Source organism: Etheostoma spectabile, unplaced genomic scaffold (genome assembly GCF_008692095.1).
Source record: "Etheostoma spectabile isolate EspeVRDwgs_2016 unplaced genomic scaffold, UIUC_Espe_1.0 scaffold58, whole genome shotgun sequence".
In the NCBI taxonomy this organism is placed as follows: Eukaryota; Metazoa; Chordata; class Actinopteri; order Perciformes; family Percidae; genus Etheostoma; species Etheostoma spectabile.
Window position 1 is genome coordinate 126,839 of NW_022605629.1, and position 24,546 is coordinate 151,384.

The following is a 24,546-nucleotide window of genomic DNA, read 5'->3' on the forward strand; positions in this document are numbered from 1 at the left end:
GGCTTGCCAACACTCCCCCCCCCCCACCCCCTTTTGTATTTTTTAGATATTTTCTTTTCTATTATTATTATTGTTGCACTGTTGGGGATGGCGGGATGCAAGCATTTCATTGCATACCTTGTTATTGAATCTTGAAAACATTTTTTTCTCTATATTTTTTTTTTATAAACCATGTTTTTTTTCTATTCATTGCCTATTTTTATTTCTCTCTCTTTTTTCTTTCAATATTTGATCGCCTCACGGAATGGTTGACACCTAATATGTTATAGGCATATGTGGGGCAATGCTTTGTAAGAATATTGATGCATGGCTGTGAGAACGTACATTCATAGTTGAGAAACACTCTAGCTGCCAAGAGGTGTACAGGGTGGGTGAGGGTTTTCTTGTTCCCGTTTACAAAAAACCTAAAACTGGAGGAGAATGTACTGCTTACATGTAACCTGTATTGTGCAATTCTAATTCCTTCAATAAACTTTTTTTTTTAAAGTCAAATATTTCCCTCTGAAATGTAGTTGAGTATAAGTGGCATGTGAAACAAAAGTACAATACTAGAGTAAATGCACTGAGTTATAGTCCACCTCTTCCTGTTACATGTTTTTTTTTCTGGGGATGTGTAATATCTCAAAAGTACCACAATGCATCGTGATGAAAATCTAAAGCTTGTCCTGAGGGTGGCGCCAGAGGAAAAGCTCTGGGGTCAGTCAAACTGAAAAGGTTCATCCGTTTGGGAGCAGGACTGAGCTCAGCAATGATCCCAACATTCATATCAGATAGATTATGACATCTCTTGGGTGCAAAGTTGATATTTTGACCTGAGGGTGGTGGGAGAGGTAAGAGTTAAGTAAAGTAAATAAATAAAGAACAGGGTTCATTTTGTAAAGAGCTGGAAATTTGCTCTTTCATCCTGCAAATTACATTTTGATATTTTTGTTGTCATCATTTCAGCCACTTCAATCAGTCTTCACCGTTAAGGGTCGTGTGTATTTTAAATTGGAACTGTCCCCCGCCCATCCTGTGTTCTCTGGTGTGTCCTGTTGTTAAAGCAACCATCTCTACTAAATCTTTTCCTTAATAAATGTAAGAGCCATTTTCATTTTGTTTTGGGTGTAGGACACAAATTGTCCACTGGTGTCACTAGTGCGCTTATGGGTGCAGACTGTATTTAGGTAGGAACCTTTCAACAGGTGAAGTTTTAGGCTTAGCCATCATAATAAAAAACAATTAGAAAATGTTGATTTTAATCAGGTATACGTATGTAGACTCGCGTTGCCAGACTTATCTCCACAGCGCTGCGGAGACTACAGAAACCAGACTACAAATCTGCCCTGACATAACTGCTAGCGCGATTCACCATTTTTTTGCTTAGAATTGATATCACGATTCTCTACCATGTTTATCTCCCTAAATGTAATGTTTATTGCACACATGAACCATGAAAAAACAAAACAAATAGGCAGAACCAAACAGATTTTTTTGGCACCTATAGCACGTTGCTCATCACCACAAGCCTGTAAACATAGAGGCTTCAATGAAGAGAATGGAGAGCACTTTAACACCTTTTTTATTTTAGTTTGTTTAAAACCACAGAAGAAAGAAGTAGCGCTTGGGATGCATTCGCCTCGTAAAAATAAATGGGAAAAAAAATCAGTTATTTCAAAATTAAATCGCGAACAGGGTGAATTCAGATTGCGATTTTATAACGATTAGTGGTGCAGGCCTAGCTCTTAGTATTTGATACCACTGCCACATTGTGGTTGGTACCAAAATGTTTAAGGGTCCAAGGCCCGGTGCTAGTTCCTTTGGGGTTACACTTGCTTGAAACAAAGAGTTCTTTTTTACATTAGGAGATGATCTTGTTTAATAGCTCCACAACAGATCTGTGTCCTGCAAATTCCCTGCATAATGTACTTTATGTATCCATTTAGCATGTAACATCTCCACCTTTTGTGATACCTAACAATGGAACTAAGTGTTAGTCGAGGGCGTCAAATCTGTGTGAATCCTCCACTAAAGGCCGTTAACATACACATCAAACGTTCTGAACATCTGGACAGTCGTTCTGAGAATGTTTTGTGGTCAATACACACACGCACCAACACATATTTACATCACTACTACTTTTTATTTGGCAAACAGCTTGAGATAGTCTCTCTTTTTCAGTGTACATTATATATACTATAGTAAACCAACACATTCTTCTTATAACCATGTTTTTTCTCATTTTTACATATTACAGCTTACAAATATAGCTGATCTTTTTGACAAAAATTACAGACTCTGGTTGACACCTAAATTAGTATGCTATATAAAAATCCACACATCTTACATTCATGATTAGAAAAAGGTAGGTTATATGAACTCAGGAAAAGGAGAAAAGAAAAACACCACAGTACGCAATTCCAAACAAATTCATTTAGGAGGAAGGGAGTCAAGGTTTCACAAATGTCTATCACTCGGAATCCAATGTTTAGTCCTCTGAGAGAAGTTTGCTGCTATTCCAAAATCATCAGTACAGAGAAGATATCAAGGAACAACAATACTGTTACATAAGAAGAAGAATGGTTCAAACTTTGCACTCAGCCCAAAGTTAGAAACTAATACCTTGCCATGGATTATAATGGATACTTGATCAAAACTAAACTTTGCATTGCAAACTGTACATATTACGTCCTACCTCCCAATCTCTCTCCCCTCTCACCAGTGCTGTTTTAAGCCTTAATCCAGAGATTATGCAAATGCCCCAGAGCTTCCCTTTCATGCCTTGCTATCTCGGCATGAGACATCTGTTGAAATTGGACATCTTTCTCACATCTGTGAGACAAAGTTGAACAGAACTGCACGAGGGAGCTGCCATTTGGATATTGGAAAAGCAAGTAATGTAAATCGTAATAAAATCCAGCACTGAGAAAGCCTTGTTGACAGGCATGCTTATTCTTTTTTCTTCTTTATCTTGATGAGTGCAATAATTGAATCAGCACAGAGCAGTTTTTATACCATGAGGATGGACTGAAAAGTTTGTGTCTTAAAGATACAGCTGGCCTGTCTTTTGAAACTCGAATCTCACCAGTGAAGTGGTTTTTTATACACAGTATTGCTGAATATTGAGTGTTGCATTCGGTTTATTGAGAAGTTACTGTTTTGACTTGCTACTTTTTTTATAATCTTAGGATACATGTCCATTGGCATCACATTGTATCAAAAACCCAGATGAGTCATGCTTTAAGCAAACCAGAGCCCGCTTAGAAATGTTCTTCTTTTTTTTGTTCTTTTTGTTCTGTAGATAACAAGATAATCTTTCCAGACGTCTGGATTGTTACATGACAACATTTGCAAGCATTGATCTAATCATAACATCTAAATATGAAACAAAAAACCCGGATTACTCTAAAACTCGTCTTTGAATATTTGTTCACAAAAATAAAAATAAAAAAAGAGCTGCATTTTGTTGATTCCAAAGCTCACAAATGCTTTCTTTCTCTTTATTTTTGTACCTTTACCTGACTTTCATCTTCTCTAGCAATGCACCAGAACTGTGTTGGACCCTGACATGGAGCTGGAAGGGACTTTGATATGTTAACACCGCGGCAAAGCCAGATGCAAGACGACAAGAATCAGTAACTGTGGAATGGAAAGGCGCAAACGGACAATTACAAACCACTTTCCAGTTAGGGATAAACAATTACAATTCTTATTTTGTACTTAAAAGATAAACTGTCATTGTGATAAATAAATATTTTATTTGAATTTAACCTAAAAGTCGGTTTCTTATATTGCCATAGTATATTCTAATATATTCATAATTTGATAACAATTTCACTATATGATTTGGTTTGTGCTGTTGTTCTAAATAATTGTAATATGTATGTAATATATACCTGTGGAATGTTTTTTTTTATTTGGCTGAGTAAATTAAACTCCATCTTAAAAAATGAGCTTCTCTAAAGAGCTGGCATTAAGCTAGATGGACAGACTAGTCTCACACACACACACACACCACAACACACACACACACACACACACACACACACACACACACACACACACACACACACACACACACACACACACCTCTTAATGAACATTGACATTTGCTGGAATGACTCAGAAACTAAATATGCCCGGGCACAAGAGTCCTTTGTAGAAAAAGGGGATCACAGCTAAAAGGTGCAGGAATGTAAAGGTTTGAACACTGCACGATGACAGAATTACAAAAAGTACAGGTTTACTTTGCAGTGGCATGAATGCAGTGCTCTTACCAGCTAATTCACCCACAGAAAAAAGTATTTAGGTTCAACAAAGTGTAAGTATGCAATATTTCCCCGAATGACAGTGTAAAAACACTATGTGAGTGCAAAGTGTCAAAAAAAAGATATTGTTCATACTTACATTGTGCCATTACACCTTTCTACGTACTCCACGATGTACACTGGCAGCATTCTTAATTACTTACACAGTATTAGAGAGTACTTTTAGCTTAACACACAAATGAATACACTTCAGTAAGGATATTGTAATTATATTGATATGGCGTGAGAGGAGAACGTGGAGGTATATATGGCACTGAACAAGCTGACGAGGTCAAACGGAGGTGGAACAGGGAGTTCTGGACGCTCTTGTTCTTCGCTAGAACTTTCCCTCAGAGAGATGCTGTCTGTCCACGTTTGGAAAGATTTCCAACAGCTCTCATCTTTCCCACGCGACTTCCCACATGTCCAGTGCTTCACCTGTAAGAATGTTCTTATCGGATACAAAAATCCAAACAGTCGGTTATCCTCCTTTTTGCTTCCGTACAGTGTTGCATTGAAAGAAATCTTGTTGTTTTTTAATCCTCATTTCTTTTCATTTTCTCAATTCCAGACCCCTTCTTTTTTAGTGGATCCAGAACTGGTCTCTGTCTGCAGCTACATGTGTTGGGCATCCATTATGTCCAAGTATTTTGCCTCAATGATATGAGGAAGCACGTTGTTCCTAAACACAGAGCACACAGAATCCACGTAAGACGTTATTTGTTAGACTGGCACTGAGAAAGAAAACCGGAGGAAACAAACTAGCAAACCATCAGAATGTCAGATGATATCAGACCAGATCTATCACTTCCTTCTCAGCAGTACCAGCAAACAAGAGATGGAATCAATGATACAGTGGTGGCTGATGGAAGAATGTGAGCGTGCACAATGGCACTAGAGATCTGGGTGGGAACAGGCTGCATATCAACTACAAAACCATCCACTCAAAGGTAAACTCTTCAAGTTGAGATTAAAGATTTTTCTTTTTAATGCTGTTGAGGCATTACAAATGGCATTAGGCCAAACTTAGTCTCGCTTTGCCAGACCTCCTTTCTTCCGCAGGATGGGAGAAAAATGTGCTCTGGTTTATTGGCATTTCTTTAAACCAATCGCAATCGTCTTGGGCGGCGCTAAGCACCGGAGGGAGCTACGGTGTCTCGGGAAGGGACTTGTTTTGGTGGAACATGTGTATGTTCACTGGTTGTTTTAGTCAACAGAAAACTCATCTGAAAACTCAGATTGAAGAGATAGTCTAGCTAGCTGGGTTAGTGATGGTTATAGTGTGATAGTTTTCAGACGCAACGGAGCAATCCCGGAAGTGGATCGTCATGGATACAGACTAGGGCAAACTGTACATAATGGCAGTACTAAAGCTGCTCTAATCACTCATTGTTCATGGATGAAATGACTGAATGTATGTTAAAGGTTCTGCTTAGTGGCAGTAGCTCAGTCGGTGGAGACTTGGTGCAAGCCACCAAAGCCCCAACTGCTCGGGGCCTGTCTGTTTGTGTCTGTTTGTGCATATGTGTGTATTTTGGTCCTGTGTGTAATGCAGGGGTGTCGAACGTACGGCCCGTGGGCCTGGACCGGCCCGCCAAAGGGTTCAATCCAGCCCGCAAGATAAATCTAAAAGTGAAAAATTGCAATGAGACATGAACTAAAATATTTTAAATCAACTGCTATTCTTAAATTGTCCGCTAGGGAAGCACTGTTTACTAGACATGGAGCAGCTGAAAGAAGAAGAAAAAGACCAAACAACGCTGAGACAGACACAGCTAATGTTCAGTGATTACTACGATACAGAAACTTACTTTTGTATTCGCCTTTACACCCTCATTAGCCAAAATGGCTTTGTCAAAAAGGAGAAAAGTGGATACTGAGTTTTCCAAAGAAAAGCTACACCTATTTATTCACAGAGGTGAATGGGAAACCTGTATGCTTGGTGTGTGTGCAACACGTGTCAGTGTTTAAGAAATAAAATAATCGGGGCCAATATGAGACTCAGCATGGTGAAAAATACGACACCCTGAGACGAGAGAAGATGAATGAGTTGCTGGTGGGTCTGAAGAAACAGCAGTCTGTTTTCACTCGGAGCAGAGAGGTCGGTGAAGCAGCGGTAAAAGCCAGCTACATAATTGCTAATAACTGTAAAATAGCATTAAAGCCATATCACGAAGGGGAGTTCACGACAACATGCATGCTGAAGGCTGCAGAACTTGTGTGTCCCGAGAAGCAACGAGCTTTAGCCAACATCAAACTGACGAGTATAACTATTGCAGAGAGGATTTCGGAACTATCCACAGATTTGGACAGCCAACTGAAACACAAAGTCAAGTCATTTCTTGCATTTTCTGTTGCAATTGATGAGAGCACTGACATTACAGACGTTGCTCAACTGGCTGTATTTATTCGTGGAGTTGATGAGACATTGGCCGTCACAGAGGAGTTTCTTGTGTTGGACACCACAACAGCAGAGGACATTTAAGCTCTCTCATTAATGTAATTGTACTTCTTTCCACTAAAACAAAGGGGAAAACCTGAATTTGTTTTTTATAGCTAAGAGGAGCTGTGCCATGATTTTAATGGCACCAAATTTTTGGCATCAAATTAGACTGTTGGTGTTACACATTACACCAGGGGTGTCAAACTCATTTTAGTTCACGGGCCGCATACAGAGTTTTAAAATGTAGTTTCTCCTTGCACAATTAATTGTAGTGACAGAATCACCCAACTCTGCATTTCCCCCTAAGCTCTACAGAGCATATGAACAAGCTGATTGTTTTGGTAAACTGGTTGGGTTCAGTCTTTTAGCCCTTGTATGGTATTTGGGCTCGTTTCAAAGTATATATGAAAATCAATGGCCTTTCCTTATTTTCTGTGATAAACATGTATAAACTAAAAAAAAAAGGACCCACAGCCAGCCGCTGGAAGAGCCCCACAGCCATATTTGTCAAAGAATGGACAGATTGAAGGGTCTTCATCCCCAGTGAGAGCCCCCCCCCCCCAACCCCGCTCAGCTGCTAACATAATACGGATGGTACCAGGGCCCACACAATTTCCAGTGACTCATGTTCAGGATATAAGTCAGCCATTGAGCTGTTGATTCCTGACTCAATTCAGAAAATGATTCTGGATATGACCAATCTTGAGGGGAGACATGTTTTTGGTGAGCAGTGGAAAGAGATGGACGTCATGGATCTGCATGCCTACTTTGGCATCCTCATCCTTGCTGGTGTTTACAGGTCAAGAGGGGAGTCGACTGAAAGTCAGTGGGATGCTGAGACAAGGAGGGCAAGTTTTAAAGCCATGATGTCTCTGAAGAGCTTCCATGTATACTCAAGAATGATCACATAGTGGATTTTTAAAATGAATTATAACCATATGACATAAAAACGAATCCCACTTCCATTTTTAATTGTGTTCTAGTAGAGACTGATTGCATTCCCTAAACATATGTTATCTCAATTTTTGAAATCTAGATAAAGAGAATATTTGGTGATAGATTATGAAGTAAAATTTTATTTCAGAATTGTTTTTAAAACCCCAAATAAGTCAGGGGTCAATTTGACCTGAGGGATATGAGAGAGGGTCCCAAAAGTGAAGACAATACAAGGGTTAGTTTTGATTAGCGTTGTTTCACGACGCAGTTGTTTCAAAATGCAGCTGTTTCTCGCCAGTGTACACTACCTGGCCAGCAGAAAACAGCACACAGACACAGTCAGAGACTTTGCATAAGTGGGGATTGGTTAGGGTAAGAACAACAGGGTAGGCCAATCAAAGGCAGAATAAGGTGGGCCACGAGGTACGTCCTTTAACGTCAACACATCTAGTGGAACCGATCCAGCATCTCCCCGAAAAGGTTTAAATAACAAAAGAGTTAGCCTTAGTAAGAAGGAAAGACTACTATAAACATTAGTTGTCTAGTCTCGGGGTGGATTTTGCAGTAAGACATGTTATTTGAGTACTTTTGACACTCTTCACTGAACAACTATGTGACATTGCATCATTGAACACGCCATTCTGAACTGCCAGTTGGTGTGATGTCACCGCTGGATCAGGTGTGCATACTGGAGTTGGACTTTAATAATGGTATGTAATGTAAGGATGTGGAAATGAACCCCAACCAGTGTGTTTCAGTAAACTTGAGTATAGTGCTCTGAAAGATCAACAGCTCATTTGGTTTAAAAAAAGTACCAAGTACTAGATGAATAAAGTTGACTTTCTTTCTTTAGAATTGAACAGTTTTTCCAAATGAAAAACATCATTTTTTATTAAATATATATATTCCCTAGTTTGATACACCAAAGAAAGTCAAGGAGTGCGGTACATTATTCTATGAATTTACAAATAACATATATAATGCACACCACCCATCTGCTGTTGGTGCTGCAGCCACTGTTTTCACACATTTAGTTTTGTGCGGATGAACTGTGGCACAAAACACTTGTATCTCGACTGCCAGATGTTTCCAAAAAGAAACACATTAGACACAAAGGAAATCAATTAAGAAATTAAATTAAGATGAATCAAGAAAACTAAAAATGTCAACTTCATTCCCCCCAGAAGGTAGTGGTTGGAAAGATATGTGGTTTTGACAACAATATTTTACAAGCATTCTGTGAGGAAAAAAAAGGGGGGAATCTCATACAAATTGAACAGAAACTCTTTCAACTGATCTATCTCATAAAAGTCTTCTCAATAGCATTTAACAAGTCCTAAGAGATCCAAGTGCTGGAAACAAAAAAGGATCTTACTCTTTAAAAAAAAGCTCTCTCTCTGTAGGGATCCGTTCCATAATGTTGTCAGACACTTAGAATAATAATCGGAGCCTGAGCGGCACATACAGGACTTTTAGTGGACGGAGACTGACAGTGTGTATATTCCATTGCTGCCCGGTTCGTGGCTGCCGGTTGCAGCATTCTCACTCATTATTGCACCAAAGATTTCAAAAGATTTCAAGATTTCAAAGATTTTTGTACACATTAGTTACACCAATGCATGCGCAAGTAGGGTCCAAGTGGAACAATACCAAAAACACCCATATTTATGCATGTTTAATTAGACGATTCCTTAATTTGCATAATTAAACACTTGTAATACAAAAAATATTGTCTTAATGTAAGTAATCAACTGGTGAAGTTGCATGATGATATCTGTTAGTCGAAATATTTTCCCCATTCACCTGTAGTGTCTCGCCCGCAATGGGGCTGCAATGGGAAATTGGGGCATCCCAGTTTTCAGTATTTTTTAATACTTTCCATCAGTTGGATCTCTTAGGACTTTTTATACGTTATAGAAGAGTTTTTTATGAGACTAGATCTGTTTACAGAGTTTTTGTGGCATTATGTGTGGTGTCATGTTGCATAATGCCTGTACTGATAGAGACATATCCACAGATTCACCCAGAGGCAGATTCAGGTCAGACACAGCACTCGTTACGTGTGGGCTGCTGAGAGGCATCCTGGTTTAAAGCAATTGAGGAAAACTCATTTTCTGGGATGAAAATGGCCGCGGTCTTACCTTATTGGAATTAGCATGACCATGAACAGAGGGAAGATCATCTTCATGTACGGTATGGGGTACATGCCAAACGTGCAGAGGACCAGCAGCTGCATCATCTGCAGGAAGGTGAAGTAGTGGATCTTCCTCTGGGGCACTTTGCGGATGTAGTGGGTGGGCGGGTAAGACGTCTGCAGGAGGTGAGAGGATCAGGACAGATTAAAAAACAATCTACCCCGAGGTTCTTCTCCGCGCTGTCCTCGGGTCTCCTGCTGTCTTAAAAGAAATGACTCAGGGAAGTGGACGGCCCACACAAGTATAAGAAGTACACAAGGTTTTAGAAATGTTCGTAAATAACATTTGGCTTTCAGTGGATGTTTTCTTATAAAGTGTATTTATAGCACGCAGTCCCAAAACCCCCGGTTAGAAATTGTACCCTCAAAAATTGTTAGAAATTGCCCCCCCCAAATGCTGAACCAAAGTTACGCCCCTGGGTATAAAACTTAACTGCAATCAAAAATGACTACACACCTCTGTCAATAAAACTTTCACAATCTTAAACGCTTGCAATCATTTTGGGAACATGAGTTATCTGGAACGTCTGGACTCAAGACTCCACTGAGGAGTCCTGTAAATGTGTCTCATAAAAACAAAATCATGTGTTGTCAAGATTATATGTTAGTAGGGATTTTGATGTTGATGTCATCTACTATTTGTTACTTTCATGTTGAATATTGTGATGTTGAGTGAAACTCTGCACGTACATCATTCTGCACAGTGAAGCTGAAACCTCCAAGTGAAGTTACTATGAGCAAAACACATTTCCGAGGGGAGGGGGATTTTACATTTTTAATGTGAGGTAACAGTTACCTCTCACTGCCATTTGGAGGCGCCAGTGTGTGAAGTGTACAGCTAAGGGGAAAGTCTTGCTTCCAGTAGCAAGGTTAAATCGAACACACAGGAGATGAGACACAAGAAAATAGATTCTTGTCGATTTCCTTTTTGGAAAAAAACAATTTTGGCAATATATGGTTTTTATATTTTAATGTAACTGACCATGTTAAGAGGTCCAGCAGTAAGTAAGACGGGTGAAAGAAAGCATCTTTCTGTGGCTGAAACCACACAAGAACAATGATGTTAATTTACTATCTGGAAAGTATTCTGAGAAGATCAAAATACACACCCAGAAAATCATATTTGCAAATATTATTTGACTCAGTTGTGGCCCTCCAGCACCGGGCACCCAGTCAACTGTTTGATCTGCAGAGCCCTGCAATCAACATATGGTCTCACACACACACACACACACACACACACACACACACACACACACACACACACACACACACACCACACACACACACACACACACACACACACACACACACACACACACACACACACACACACACACACACACACACACACACACACACACCACTCACACTGCTCCTTGAGATTAAGCCATGCGGTCGCACATCTGGTTTCCGTCGATGGAGGTGAGGGCGATGTAGAGGAAGAGGCCGTACAGGACTGGTTTGGGGATCCATTGCAGCGGGAGAGGCAGTAGCAGCACTGACACACCGATGAAGATGTTGGCAGTCAGAGACGTCAGCCGGGTCTCTTTCACCTGGACAATACTGAGGACACACACAATAATAGACACAGATGAATGGTTACTGGAAAGCACTCAATTGTTTTATACAATGCAACAGGCAACATTTTTTTTCAGGATTTTATTATCAACGTTCTTGCACCTTTTCCTCAATTTTCCAGACCAAATTACTCAGGAGTTTGAGGTCAATATATACAGTACATTTTTCTAATCTTGGACTGAAGAAAGTAATTCTATACCCTGATTTTTGCACAAACTATTTACACCAACCTTGTTTCTTGTGTACCTATGTTAATAAAGAGGGAACAGAGATTGTAACTGACTTTGATCACATGCAATGAAAAACGTCCTCTGTGTGAATGTGTGTGTGTGTGTGTGTGTGTGTGTGTGTGTGTCTGTCTGTGCTTAAAATGGCCTCTGCCCTTTGATAGACGTAACGCTGTGGAAGTAGTGCAATCTAAGCTGACTAATCAGTAGTTTTTTCATGATGAAATGTAGAATTAGGTTTTATTTTGTCTTATGTATTGCACACAGTGTAATTGAAACTCAATTCAATTCAATTATTCTGTCCAAAGAAGGGTAAAGCCAGTGAAGGCAAAAGATTTCATTAAATATGTCTTAGAAGACGCAAGATAATTAGTGGGACAGACAAGAAAAAGTATATTCTTCCTCTAACCATTCTTTTCTTTTTCTTGACCTCTTCAGGGCTTGAAAATTATTCAAATTAAACAATCTTAGAAGAAAAAATGTGTATTTGGTTGACCAACATGTTTCAAGACATTGCATCTTTTCCCAGGCTTAAACTAAAAGGACAGATCACATAAATATCTACCTGTTTCGACTCATCTTTTGTGTAATTTTCAGTTTCATTTAATTTCCTGTTATTGGGTACTTTATGTCTCCTGCTTTATTTTATTTATTTATTTATTGTGGAGCACCTACACCCACCCACAAGGTTCTGCTCAAAGATGCCATACACGTTAGCTTAGTTACTTTTAGTTAGTTACTCTTAGTTTGTTTAATGTTGACACATGGGAAAGGTTTGGAATCACTTGATAACCACTTTCGCAAATGTTCATAGACATATCAGACATGGAAATTTGTAATATAAAGTTCCAGACGTGTATATATATACTTTCAAGAACATAATTTTCTTCACTCGATATCTCTAATTATTATAACTATTAGAGCTCCTCCTCTTATAGAAGATTGTGCCCTATGCCTTCTTTATCACAGTTCTAATCTGTGTGGCCGTAAAGATGAACCTAATTCTCTCATCTCTTCAAAACCCCCCTCCCCTCTTCCGCCTGGAGAGAAAATAGTTAGTTACATAGTAATCATGCAATCAGGAAAGAGCAGGATACAGTTAGCCTGCAACACAGAATTACCAGTCTCTGCATGCTCTGAGGACAACCTTTAATTAAGCGTCTGATTAGCAGCGGCGATGAGAGGGCGGGGAACTCACGTCTCATAGAGGTGGCCCCCCTCCACACGCTGCTCCACGAAGGCCAGCTGGCGCACATGGAGGGTGGAGTGAGGGAAGGCGGCGTGCATCCAGGGCAACCCCAGCACCGACATCAGTATGTTGATGAGCCCGGAAAGCATCAGGTCCCAGTGATACGCCGTGCCCTTCAGCAGCCTAAGGAGAAGCACAACAGTCACACTTGGCATCAACAACAACATACAGCGGCAAAACAACAGGATGAACCACAGCAACTCACCCAAACCCCACAGAGACCACTGCTGGAAACACACACTTCATACACTCACAGATAGAGATGTAAAAAGAAAATTGGCATACAGCAGAGAGCTGTTAGTCAACTCACACGCTCAGTCACCCAAACTCAAAGGGGATCCTTCTTCTAAGGTTAGCTTTAACATCTCATTGCCAGACCTTCCTCCACAGCGCCGTGAAAGAGGGTCTGGCGAGTCCACACAGCATTCTGGGATGGTGGAAAAACGGGCTCTGGTCTGTTAGCATTTCTTTAAACCAATCACAATCGTCTTGGGCGGTGCTAAGAGCCGGACGGAGCCATGGTGCCTCTGCTAAATAGTCTTGGGAAGGAACTTGTTTTGGTGGAACATGTGTACATTCAAAATTTGTTTTAGTCGTAAAACAGAAAACTCAGATTGGACAGATAGTCTAGCTAGCTGTCGGATTTACCCTGCAGATATCTGAGGACCAGGTAACCATAGTCCTCGATTGGACAGATAGTCTAGCTAGCTGTCTGGATTCCCTGCAGAGATCTGAGGACCAGGTCCACCATAGCCCTCAGATTGGACGATAGTCGGCTAGCTGTCGGATTTACCCTGCAGAGATCTGAGGACCAGTAACCATAGTCCTCAGATTGGACAGATAGTCAGCTAGCTGCTGGATTAACCCTGCAGAGATCTGAGGACCAGGTAACCATAGTCCTCAGATTGGACAGATAGTCTAGCTAGCTGACTGGATTTACCTGCAGAGATCTGAGGACCAGAAACCTAGTCCTCAGATTGGACAGATAGTCTAGCTAGCTGTCTGGATTTAACCTGCAGAGTCTGAGACCAGGTAACCATAGTCCTCAGATTGGACAGATAGTCTAGCTAGCTGTCTGGATTTACCCTGCAGAGATCTGAGGACCATAACCATAGTCCTCAGATTGCGGCATATGTCTAGCTAGCTGTCTGGATTTAACCTGCAGAGATCAGAGGACCAGTAACCATAGTCCTCAAGATTGAACAGATAGTCTAGCTAGCTGTCTGGTTTACCCTGCAGGATCTGAGGACCAGGTACCCATAGCCTCAGATGGACAGATAGCTAGCTAGTTGTCTGGATTTACCCTGCAGAGACCTGAGGACCAGATAACCATAGTCCTCAGAAATCCAGCGGGGTTTAGAATTCCAACACAAAGACAGCAGAAGGTGAAGGACATCCGGCCAAAAAGAGTGACGTTCTGGAAGTGGAACATTGTGGATATAGACTTCATAAAGGGCATCGTTCTTCTAGGGTTACCTTCCACACAACCTGAATAAACTTGCTCGTATGTAGGGCTGGGTACCGAATTCAATTGTTGCCTCTTAGTATTGAGTATCGAAAAATGCCACATCATTCAATACCAAATTTTAACACCTAAAGAGTAAATCTCATCAGCGTCAGGGAGCCAATAAGCATACAGCATGCTTCTACCAAGAGCTATTAAAGCTGGTGATTGGCTGCCTAATGTTACACGCCGTAGAGACACAGGAGAGACTTTGTTACCCACAGAGACAGGAGCTGAAAGATAATTGAAAAGATTTGTGCTGTAATGCATAATGTCATAAAATTGATTTTTATAGAAAAAAGTAGTAGTGTTCAAGAACCAGTACAACCGCTGGTATCAAAGTCACTGTGTTGGTATCGGTACCCAGCCCCACTCATATGTGTCACTTTTTCTTATAATTCTTTTCATGCAAAAAAAATCCAAGTAGCTACATGTCTCTCATGTTTTCATACGAAGTAAAACATAAAGCAATATGTCAGTGATGATGACATCGTAAGAGTGTGACATTACAGTTATAACTTTGTGTACACACGTTTTCTGCTGTGCATCTTCTGTCTCTGGAGCTCTAGTGTATACAAAAATTGTTTGTGAAATATCAAACCACTGATCGTACTCATCACCCGCCATGTGTCCTGTACCTCTGAGCGTGACTTTGAAACCAGCACACTGTAATTCCCTCTGGATAGGGCTGACTAAATGGTTATTAAGCCAAAATGTATGAGTAATAAATGAATTAGAAAATAAAACGATCACTTAGTGCATGTTTATTTGCATAATAATGATAGATATTTCAAATAAATAAACAATAACAGAAAACAAAGAACTGATGATAAAAAGATCTGCGCTGGTGGAAAAAAAGTAGATGGTTCGATAAACATCTTATTTCCGGACCAAAAAAAAAAAGATGTCAAGCAAATAAAAGGATGCACTAGATAAAAGGATTAAAAAAGAAAAGCCGGAACAGAAATAGCCACAACTTTTTTCCTTCTTCTGTTCTATTGTTAGTGGCACATGGGAGATGTAGTGAAGGTTAAATACAACAGTTTTTTAAAAACCTGCTTTATAGACTTACACCACTCCCAGCTAATACAAGGCTTTAGATTCTGTTCTATTTTATTTAGATATTTTTGTGTTGAGTAGATTTAATCACAATAGTACAATTTGTAAAACAATATGAAAATAGTTTTGAACCGATAAACTTTCTTGGAAATCACACTTTTTCATGCTTTTGCCTTCCAGTGAATTATTCCTTGTTCGGACGAGAAATTTTGATCCAATTAGTTTCTGTCCAACAAATGTGAATCATAAGGGTTGAAAATTCCATCATAGATTTTTACTGTTGGGCTGGCTAATCCCTGTTGGCACTTAAATGGTCTGTCCAATGCAAATGTAGGAGAACAGGGTAAAGGCTTGACATGGTGTTTTGGCTCTGAGGCTTCTTTAGAGCTCCCTGACTCAGATGTCAAGTTTCTGGCTCAGTTAGTCTTCCCTCCCTAACACACATGCAAGTATCCGGTTTCAGCACATTTCAAAGGTCCTGGGTGGCTTTTTGAAGGTTTTAAGACAGTTAAAGGGTAACTACAGTTTTATCAACCTGGACCCTAATCCCCCTAGTCCCCTATTTGTGTCTAAGTGACTGATGGGAACAACAATCTTTGACACTGGTCCAGTATTAAGCGAGATCACGGCGGTTGACAGCGGCGAAACAAGCTACAATGGAAGTTAATAGGACAATTGTCCAGCTTGTATTTACCCTCACAAAAGTGCTTGTTTTGCCACTGACAGGCTCAGATTATTTTCTAAGTGTCTGACAACATTAGGGAAAGGATTTCTAATGAGGCTCACCTTTCTGTTAAAGATCAAGATCCTTTTTTTAAACTTAAAAATTGCGTTCATCATTTTAGCATTGTAAAATACACTTCATTCAAAGTCTAGTCTTGGTTAAAATGGTGGACACAAAGTCTACTGATTTACTGTGAAAATGAGTTGGCTCTATACACACTAAAAGTATTGTTTTTTTTCAATGGAGTCTGGTGGGTTTAGCGCTAACAACCTCAGAGCTGTTTCTGGTTAAACAGAAAAGTCTTAAAGGTTTTAAAAGACCTATCTCTGTAGGGATCCTTTCCATAGTGTTGTCACACACTTAGAGTAATAACCTGAGCCTGTCAGTGGCCAAAATAAAGCACTTTTAGTGAGAATTGAGATGCACATTTGCCCCTTAGGGTAACATTGCAGCCCAGTCTGTGGCTGCTGGTTGCAGCAGTCACGCTTAATACTCGACCAATTTCAAAGATTGTTGTTCCTGTCGGTCACTTACACACAGAAATATAGGAAAATAGGGTTTCAAAAAAACGGTAGTTACCCTTCAATATACAATAATTAGTATCCCAGGATCCACCCTCACTAATATTCCCCCTTTCAACAGTATTCTAAGTGTATAAAGTCATCCATAACATGAAAATTAATCACGCTCGCTTTGTGAAACTCCTTCTGTATATGACCTCATCTTTGCCTCTACCTGTTCTCCGGTGCGTTGGTCAGTGAGACAACAATGTTCTGGTCGATGAAGATGAGGAGGGCCAGGAGGAAGCCCAGGCCCATGGCGCTGACCACGTTCATGGCCGACAGACGCTCGAACGGAGCCACGTTGAAGACGGGCCGGTCGTGAACTTTAAAGACGGGAACTGTTCACACAGAAGAAGAGAAAAAGTTACTACACTAGAGCTAAAATAGTTAGTCAATAGATCAGTTACTCAATCATTTAGTTATTGAAGCTTCTCAGATTTGAGGATTTCAGATTCCATTCAGACATCATCAAATTTAAACTGCAGTGATGACTCATGATTTAACACCAAAAATCGTTTTCTAAGAGTGGCTAGATTTTTTTTCAATATGCTGGTGAAGGTATAAAAGAATAAAATTTGTTTTGTGTTTCTGGTACAATCTGAAAAAGACTCGCACCAGTAACACGGAAGCTGATTGCCTGCAACGTAAGCTGCATGTTTTTAGTCGTATAACAGCAAATGATATTTGGACTAGCAAAATAAACAACTACAACACCACGGAATCAAAAAGGAGGGAGCATTTCAATTAGCATTAGAGGTAGTGTTGCATGGATGAAGGAAAACTAAGACCTGTTCATAACTATTTAAGACCTACAACACAATACTTCAGCAAATTTAGGATTTTATAAGGCCTACAATTTTGAGACCCCGCAGAACCCCTGTAAATATTGTGTCCCAACACATGCAGTTAAATTAAGTTGGTAAAGTTGGTGGTCCCCTGCAGTCATTGTCGAAGTGTCCTTGGGCAAGACACTGAAACCCGAGTTGCCCCCGGTGCTGCGCATCGGAGTGTGAATGTGTGTGAATGTTTATCTGATGAGCAGGTGGCACCTTGTACGGCAGCCCCGGCCACAGTGTATGAATGTGTGTGAATGGTGAATGTTCCCTGTAGATGTAAAAGCGCTTTGAGCAGTTGTTAAGACTGGAAAAGCGCTATATAAATACAGCACATTTACATTTACATTTAAAATTCGGGAAGAAATGACAATGCAATAATGGACCTATTATCTTATGACTTATTGTCTCTGGAGGTAAAGGAACAGAAAATTGGCCAGGCACTTGAGAGTTTGGCGCTTGTCTCTGGGTTTGGGTGTCGACCCCTGGAGAGCAGCTGCTGCCTTGGCAACAATGAATGGAGACTCAAAATGATGTTAAACAATGGAGGATAGAAAACTGAAAATCTCCAATGTGTTTTGGCCTGTGCCTTGATTAAGAAACATAAAAAGACAATAAAGGCACCAAATAGGGGACGCCCCGCAGTGAGACAGTCTGTCTTGGAAGTAAACAAGATATTAATTGGAGCCCTTCAGCAGGCTTGGACCAGAGTCCAAATCCCTTAAGTGTAAATACACCACAACACTACTGCACTGTCACAAAAAGAGAGCTGACTAGCAAACACTAACAGCTTTCTTACTTCATTACGCTTCCTCACTTTTAATATGTAATGCGATAAAACTCTGTGCTTAGATTAGCAGTTTTTTTTGTTGTTTTTTTACAGTAAAGAGCCTCACAACATTACCTAAAGACACAAAACAACAGGCTTAAGCCATACAATAAACAACCTTCTGTAAGTTCAAACAAATGCTAATACACCTGCAGATGTTAGAAATCAACTATTCTTTTCCCTCAGCCATGTTCGCCCTAGTTAGCAGCCCAGAAACACAACTGCTAATCACTTCATCATCCATTAAAAAGCTGTGAGAAAACATACATGCCCATGCATGCGGCATAGAGTTACCATGTGGGAGGAAGTATTTTGAGCATCCAGGGTATCTGAAATCAAAGTTCTATACATTTTCTTCATACACAATGGCGGTCAAACACAATTGTAGTATTTTCTCTGTGTGACAAATGTGAAACTCTCCTGGTTGAACCAACCTTACAAAGGATGAGCTTTTGTCTGTTAAATATCTGGTTCTGTGAAAACACAGCTGGTAGGTAAAAGCCTTTGCACATAAAAGCGTAGGGAGGGAAGTTAACTACAACCCCAAATGTGCATTTGGATCAGAAACATCCCTATCCCAGAGCCTAGAATTCTGTTGTGTGCATCAGTGAGTGGATGCTAAAGATTGCACTTTTAAGATTATCTTGCATTGCAGCTGGATCCTCGCGATATCACAAGACCAAATGAGAATAGTGTGATCAGGTGAAAATCCTTTTTGTCAAGTCCAAAAATAATTGCTCTAATAATTGCTTCACAAGCTAAAGAGTTCCATTTTAGGATCTTAAATGGTGTGTATCCATCCAGTGAATTGTAACAATTTGGTACTGAAACCAACAAATGTGTATTCTGTGGTGATACTGACGCCACTGAACATTTATTCTTCCAATTAATCTGAGGCCTTTTGACTGGATCTACACGACTGGCTTAAACCCATGGATTTCTCAACTTGAAATCTTCTTGCAAAATAACATTGTTTATGGACTTATTCTGGCTAATACCAAAGAAGACTTTGTTGTCAATAACATCCTCACTCTTGGAAAATTTCATAGAAACAAATCAAAGTCTCTGAAAATAAAACCCCCTTTTAATACATTTCACCATTTGTTTCTTACACCAAAGCCCCTAAAGTTATGAAAAAAGCAATGCTGTGAAACACTGTATTGAAGAGTATGATTTACAAAAAAGCTCTAGCTTTATTTTTTCTTGTATTTGTTGTTTTTTGTTTTCTTTCATGTTTTCTTGTATGCACCTTATCCTTTATAATACTGTGAAAATCATATTGTTTGTATATAATTTTTTTTTTTTTAAAGAAAAAATGAAGTGTCTGAACTACCAGCTCACCAAACCAATCAGTGTCCTGTGAGGAGCCATATATATTTATAAGAAACCTGATAATACAACATGCGGCCAAGGATTTTGAATATGCCACAGCTCGGATTTGCACCTCTGACTAGGTCCTTCGCCATAACAACAGTGAGTATCATAGTAATTAGAAGGATCCACTATACACAAAAAACATAATTATTGTTATTATTCATCATCATCATTAAATCATTAGTTGAAGAGTTGAGATAATTAAAGCTGACACGAATCAAGAGTATCATTCAATTATTCAAAAGATTCCTGCATTTTTATGTTGAGAGGACATCATTCAAAGATGATTTAGAAATGGAAATTCAGAGTGGGATGAAACTTACATCTAGAAAAAGGCCTTTAAAAGCCAGGCCCGTTTGTACCTTGGCGCGTTGCTATTATGATGCGGATTTGCTAAGCAGGAAGAAGAGAAGAAACTGATCTTCTCGTGCGTGAAGTGAACGTGTGCAAGCAGATCATATTATAATACGATTTCACATTGTAATCTTTTTTTATTTTTAATCTTTTGCGTGTTTGTGTGCTGCTGCACCATGAGTGCGCCTAGGCTCACGTTGTTCATGAGTCTAGGCGCATTTTACTAATGTGCTGTAAAAATAACAATTAAATGCTGCGTCACTGACTTTACAGGTTTTTGTTGGTCAATGACGCAATCACTTCTCGTTGCCTCAAGATAGCAATATGCCAAAGTTCCCCTGAACACACCTCCCTGTAACAGCAGCGCGCCCACTGTCGCAAATATGGACGCAGGTGCACTTGCTATTTAAACGGGGTATAGCAAAGACACTTGCGTTGGGTTTTGCGTTCCGCTGCGCTACTTGCAAGATAGGGCCCTTAATGTTTAACACTACTTCAGGAAAATATCTATGAAGTTCACATTTTTTAAGGCATTAAACATAACAATAACAACTATGTGTGATTTGAACCTGATAATGATCATTGAAGGTAAGTAAAGACTAAAGAATTTTGACTTCAGTGTGTATGTTGCACCTCTCTATAAAATAATATTGTGGTCACATTTGTCGCAGGCCAGTATTCCCACACTATATTAGACGGTATAGTTCTGTTTAGCATGAAAAACTCTCTAGCATCTGGAGAAGCAACATAAAATACTAACGTTCAATGTCACTGAACAGATAGGAGCCGATGAAGGAGAAGAGGAGCACTGAGATGGGCAGGGCGCAGTCCGACAGCACCTCCCTCACTTTGGCATGCAGGAACGGGCTGAAAGGGAAGAGGATAAATAATAAAATAAAATTACTGTGGACAAGAAAATGACAATGGCTGCAATCCTGACACTGCTTAAGTACCTCGGTCCGCCTTTTGCTTACACAATTGAATCGGGCTTTGAGGTTGATTTGATTACTGGGGGCAATCCAAAGTAGAATATTAATGCTTATTAAATCACAGGCTGGAACAGAAGCTTCGACAGAAACGGGTTTATGTAAAAGCTTGTCTGGAAAGTTCCTGTAAGCTCCGTCACTCCAGACAATCTTTAGAGTCCAGGCCCGCATCAGCAGTATTGGTATCCCCATCCAAACAAGATTTAAACTTTTCCAGCGATTCATCTGTGTGAGTGCTGCAGTGCCGCAGTAATGCACGTACCTCCGTTTGAACTGGTAGAGAGTATAGCCCATCCATAATGTCCCTAGCATCAGCAGGAGGCAGAGGACGGGCCTCTCTCGAGTGCACTGGATGACAGATTCAGGGAGGGCGTTGAGTGCTAACCCGGCCGCCACCTCGCTCCGGTTTCCCCTGAGCAGGTCTGCACCCTGAGGGAAGGTCTCTATGCTTCCGTTTGCCAGCGTTGGGGCATGGTAGTACCTGTGAAAGACTAAAGTCACATCCACAGGGTTTAGTGCAACTGATAAACGCCACACATAACAGTTACTATAGCAACATATGCAAATATTTAAGCCAAGCTAGCAGGAAAGGGATGGGAAGATTAGCCAGTTGTAGCCAGACTGAAATATGTCAATCATTATTGTACAGATTGCCATGGAATGTTGTACCGACATTCATGGTGCTCAGAGGATGAATCCTACTGAGTTTGGCGATACCCTAACTTTTGCTCTAGCGCTACCTGCAGATTTGTATTATTGTGTGAAATGTTCAGACTACTAATACTTGTCTCCTTATCAGCATATATGGTTTGATACCAAGCAATACAAAACTACATCCCCTAAATCCCATAAGAAATGGTTTATGTGACTTTTCATCAAACACGAACCAAAAGCCTTAAAAGCATTTTGCCTTGTTTATGCAGTAATCAGCACAGAAACACAGGGAAGATACTACATTTAAAATGTTGGAAACGAGGGTGACAATGACTGTAAACTCTGCAGGAAGAGCTGGAGGAGAGGGAACCTCATAAAAGTGAGATAAGCCTGACTCTTACTTGATGGGCTTAACTTTGCCATTTTATGCTCTCAGCAGATTTTCTGAACATACAGTACCATTGAGGTTATTCCGCAGAGTATTCTAGACAGTCTTTGTCATTGTTTTTTTTTTAATTTTGTTTTAATAATAATAAAGATTTGCATTAAGGAAACATATTTTCAGCTTCCATGTTGATAAGATCATTGAAAACTTGAACAGTATCCCTTTTAAAGTAAATTTAGAACAGATACAAAATGTGCAATTAATTTGCGATTAATTCCGAGTTAACTATGGACAATCATAGGATTAATCACAATACTTTGATCTATTGACATCCCTCATTTAAAAATCATCTTAATGAGAATGGCAGGCAGCGACTATAGTAATCCGTAAACACCACATGCTGTATGATTGTATCTTTGAAATCGGTCCATTGAAATCAGTCCTGAACCCCCATCGGATCTACAGTATAAACAACCCACCAGTCATACTGTGGCTCAGCCCCTTTAGGGAGCATCATGTTGAAGGTTGGGACGTTAAACTCTGTAGAGTGCTGTTAGAACTATTTAAATGAGAAGAACCTGGTCTACAGGAGCCGGTAGGAATAATTCCGCTCATCACTTCCACTGGAGTGTGTGTGCCGCGTCCTGCATGCTGCTCCCTCCGCACCACAGGCCTTTACATCATCCAGGAAAAAAGTGATGTGACAAGAAAGTTGTACAGGAGACTGGGATACACACCCAGAATGTATTAATTTAATGTTACTGCAAACTATTTTAGATGAAAAATGTCAACAAAATGGCATAGGTTAATGTTATGGTAATGTCATATGAGCTTGGAGCGCATTTTCCAAATGGTTTCTGAAAATTGAACTACTATGCTGGCAACATTGCATTCAAAATAAATTACACTCTGCTATACTCATCGCATTTTTTAAAATTAAATTGGGTAAATTATTTATGATATACTAAGATGAGGTGTATAAAGTCGGGGTTGTGTAATATGGATGCAGACTGGGTCTGAAATCTGGATTGATTAATTTAGTGCATAATATCTCTCTAATGTGTGAACTAATGTGTTTTTTTCTGATCTCCCACCACCAAACTAGATGGCTCAGTTTCTTACTCTAAAATGTTCTCTTATTAGGGGTTCGACCTGCAATGAATTTGAATAAAAGGGACTGCTTATTAAAGTTGTTGATCATTATGTCTTGGTTGTCTGAGAATCTGTTCGTTGTGTTTCATGTAGTCCCGTCAATCAATTAATTAAAATATTTAAACACGATTAATAGCATCATAACCCATTGTTAATTTGTGAATAATCCCAAAATTAACATTTTGTATCTGTTCTAGATGTACTTTAAAAGGTATATTTTTCAAGTTTTTAATGCTCTCATCAACGTGGAAGATTGCTTTATGCAAAGGTTTATTATTAATGCATAAATTAATCTTAAACAATGACAAATGAATAACCTCAGAGGTACTGCATGCTCAGAAAATCTGCTGAAAGCATAATATGGCAAACTCAAGGCCATCAATCAACAACAGATGGGAACATTGACCTGAATGAAACACTACTTGGTAATACTAAGAAAATGCAGTGTCCCACTTTACACTTGGAAAGGTTAACTAAACAGCAGCTCAACTATGGAGCTCGTGCATTCGTGTTATCGCTGTTGAAAATTTGTTGCTTGAAGAGTTGTCCAGGTGTCTCCAGCGTGTCCTGCCTTTGGTTACTCTGCATCAGCCGTATGCTTGGCCAGCAAGTGGTATTAGAGACTCAACGTACTCCGCTGGGAACTCAGTTCGCATCGACAGCACATGCAAATAACGTCAGTCTTGGGGAGAGAACCATCTGGAAGGGCTTTGAAACTGAACTTGTTATTTAAAAGAGCCTTTTGAAAAGATCCATTTCTGCTCAAGGTTTGTTTCTGCTAGCCACCCACAAACTTACTGCTGCAGCGCTTCCTGATTTCCCAAACTACTTAGCAGTCCAAGGCCGAAAATCACACAACAGTTTAAAGGAATTTGCGATATTTGCGTTAGTTTCGCGTTAATTTTGACAGCCCTAATACCATGGTCTTTTTTCAAGGGATTAACTATCTGGTATCACAATAATATTAAAAAACATGTCTTGTTCTTCAATAAGCACTACATTTGAAGAGATTTTCCTGAATGACAATTTATTTCCAGGATGACATTGACACTGGAAAAATGTATTTACTTAAATGGACTAAATGATCAGTTGAAGAGATCCGTCAACAAATTTGGCTGAGGACAACCATATTAATTAGTGAGCTGCACACTTAAATTCTAATGTAAAAAAGTGTATGTGTTGATTATTTCAGTAGTTTTCCTTTCTTGCTGTG

At 39.8% G+C, this 24,546-nt stretch overlaps 1 protein-coding gene across 6 annotated transcripts in view; it reads right to left on the minus strand.

Moving 5' to 3' along the window:
- Window positions 1–3,075: 3,075 nt before the first annotated feature.
- The window catches only part of slc4a11 (solute carrier family 4 member 11), a 156,939-nt gene continuing 135,468 nt past the window's right edge, over window positions 3,076–24,546 (minus strand). For all 6 annotated transcript variants that reach the window (XM_032511973.1, XM_032511971.1, XM_032511969.1 and 3 more), the window contains 7 exons: window positions 21,405–21,633; window positions 20,917–21,023; window positions 16,939–17,104; window positions 12,866–13,039; window positions 11,236–11,425; window positions 9,807–9,980; window positions 3,076–4,968 (listed from right to left, as the gene is read on the minus strand). In XM_032511973.1, the coding sequence (XP_032367864.1) occupies window positions 11,245–11,425; window positions 12,866–13,039; window positions 16,939–17,104; window positions 20,917–21,023; window positions 21,405–21,633 (857 nt within the window). In that variant the 3' untranslated portion in view covers window positions 3,076–4,968; window positions 9,807–9,980; window positions 11,236–11,244. The remainder of the gene's footprint in view (window positions 4,969–9,806; window positions 9,981–11,235; window positions 11,426–12,865; window positions 13,040–16,938; window positions 17,105–20,916; window positions 21,024–21,404; window positions 21,634–24,546) is intronic.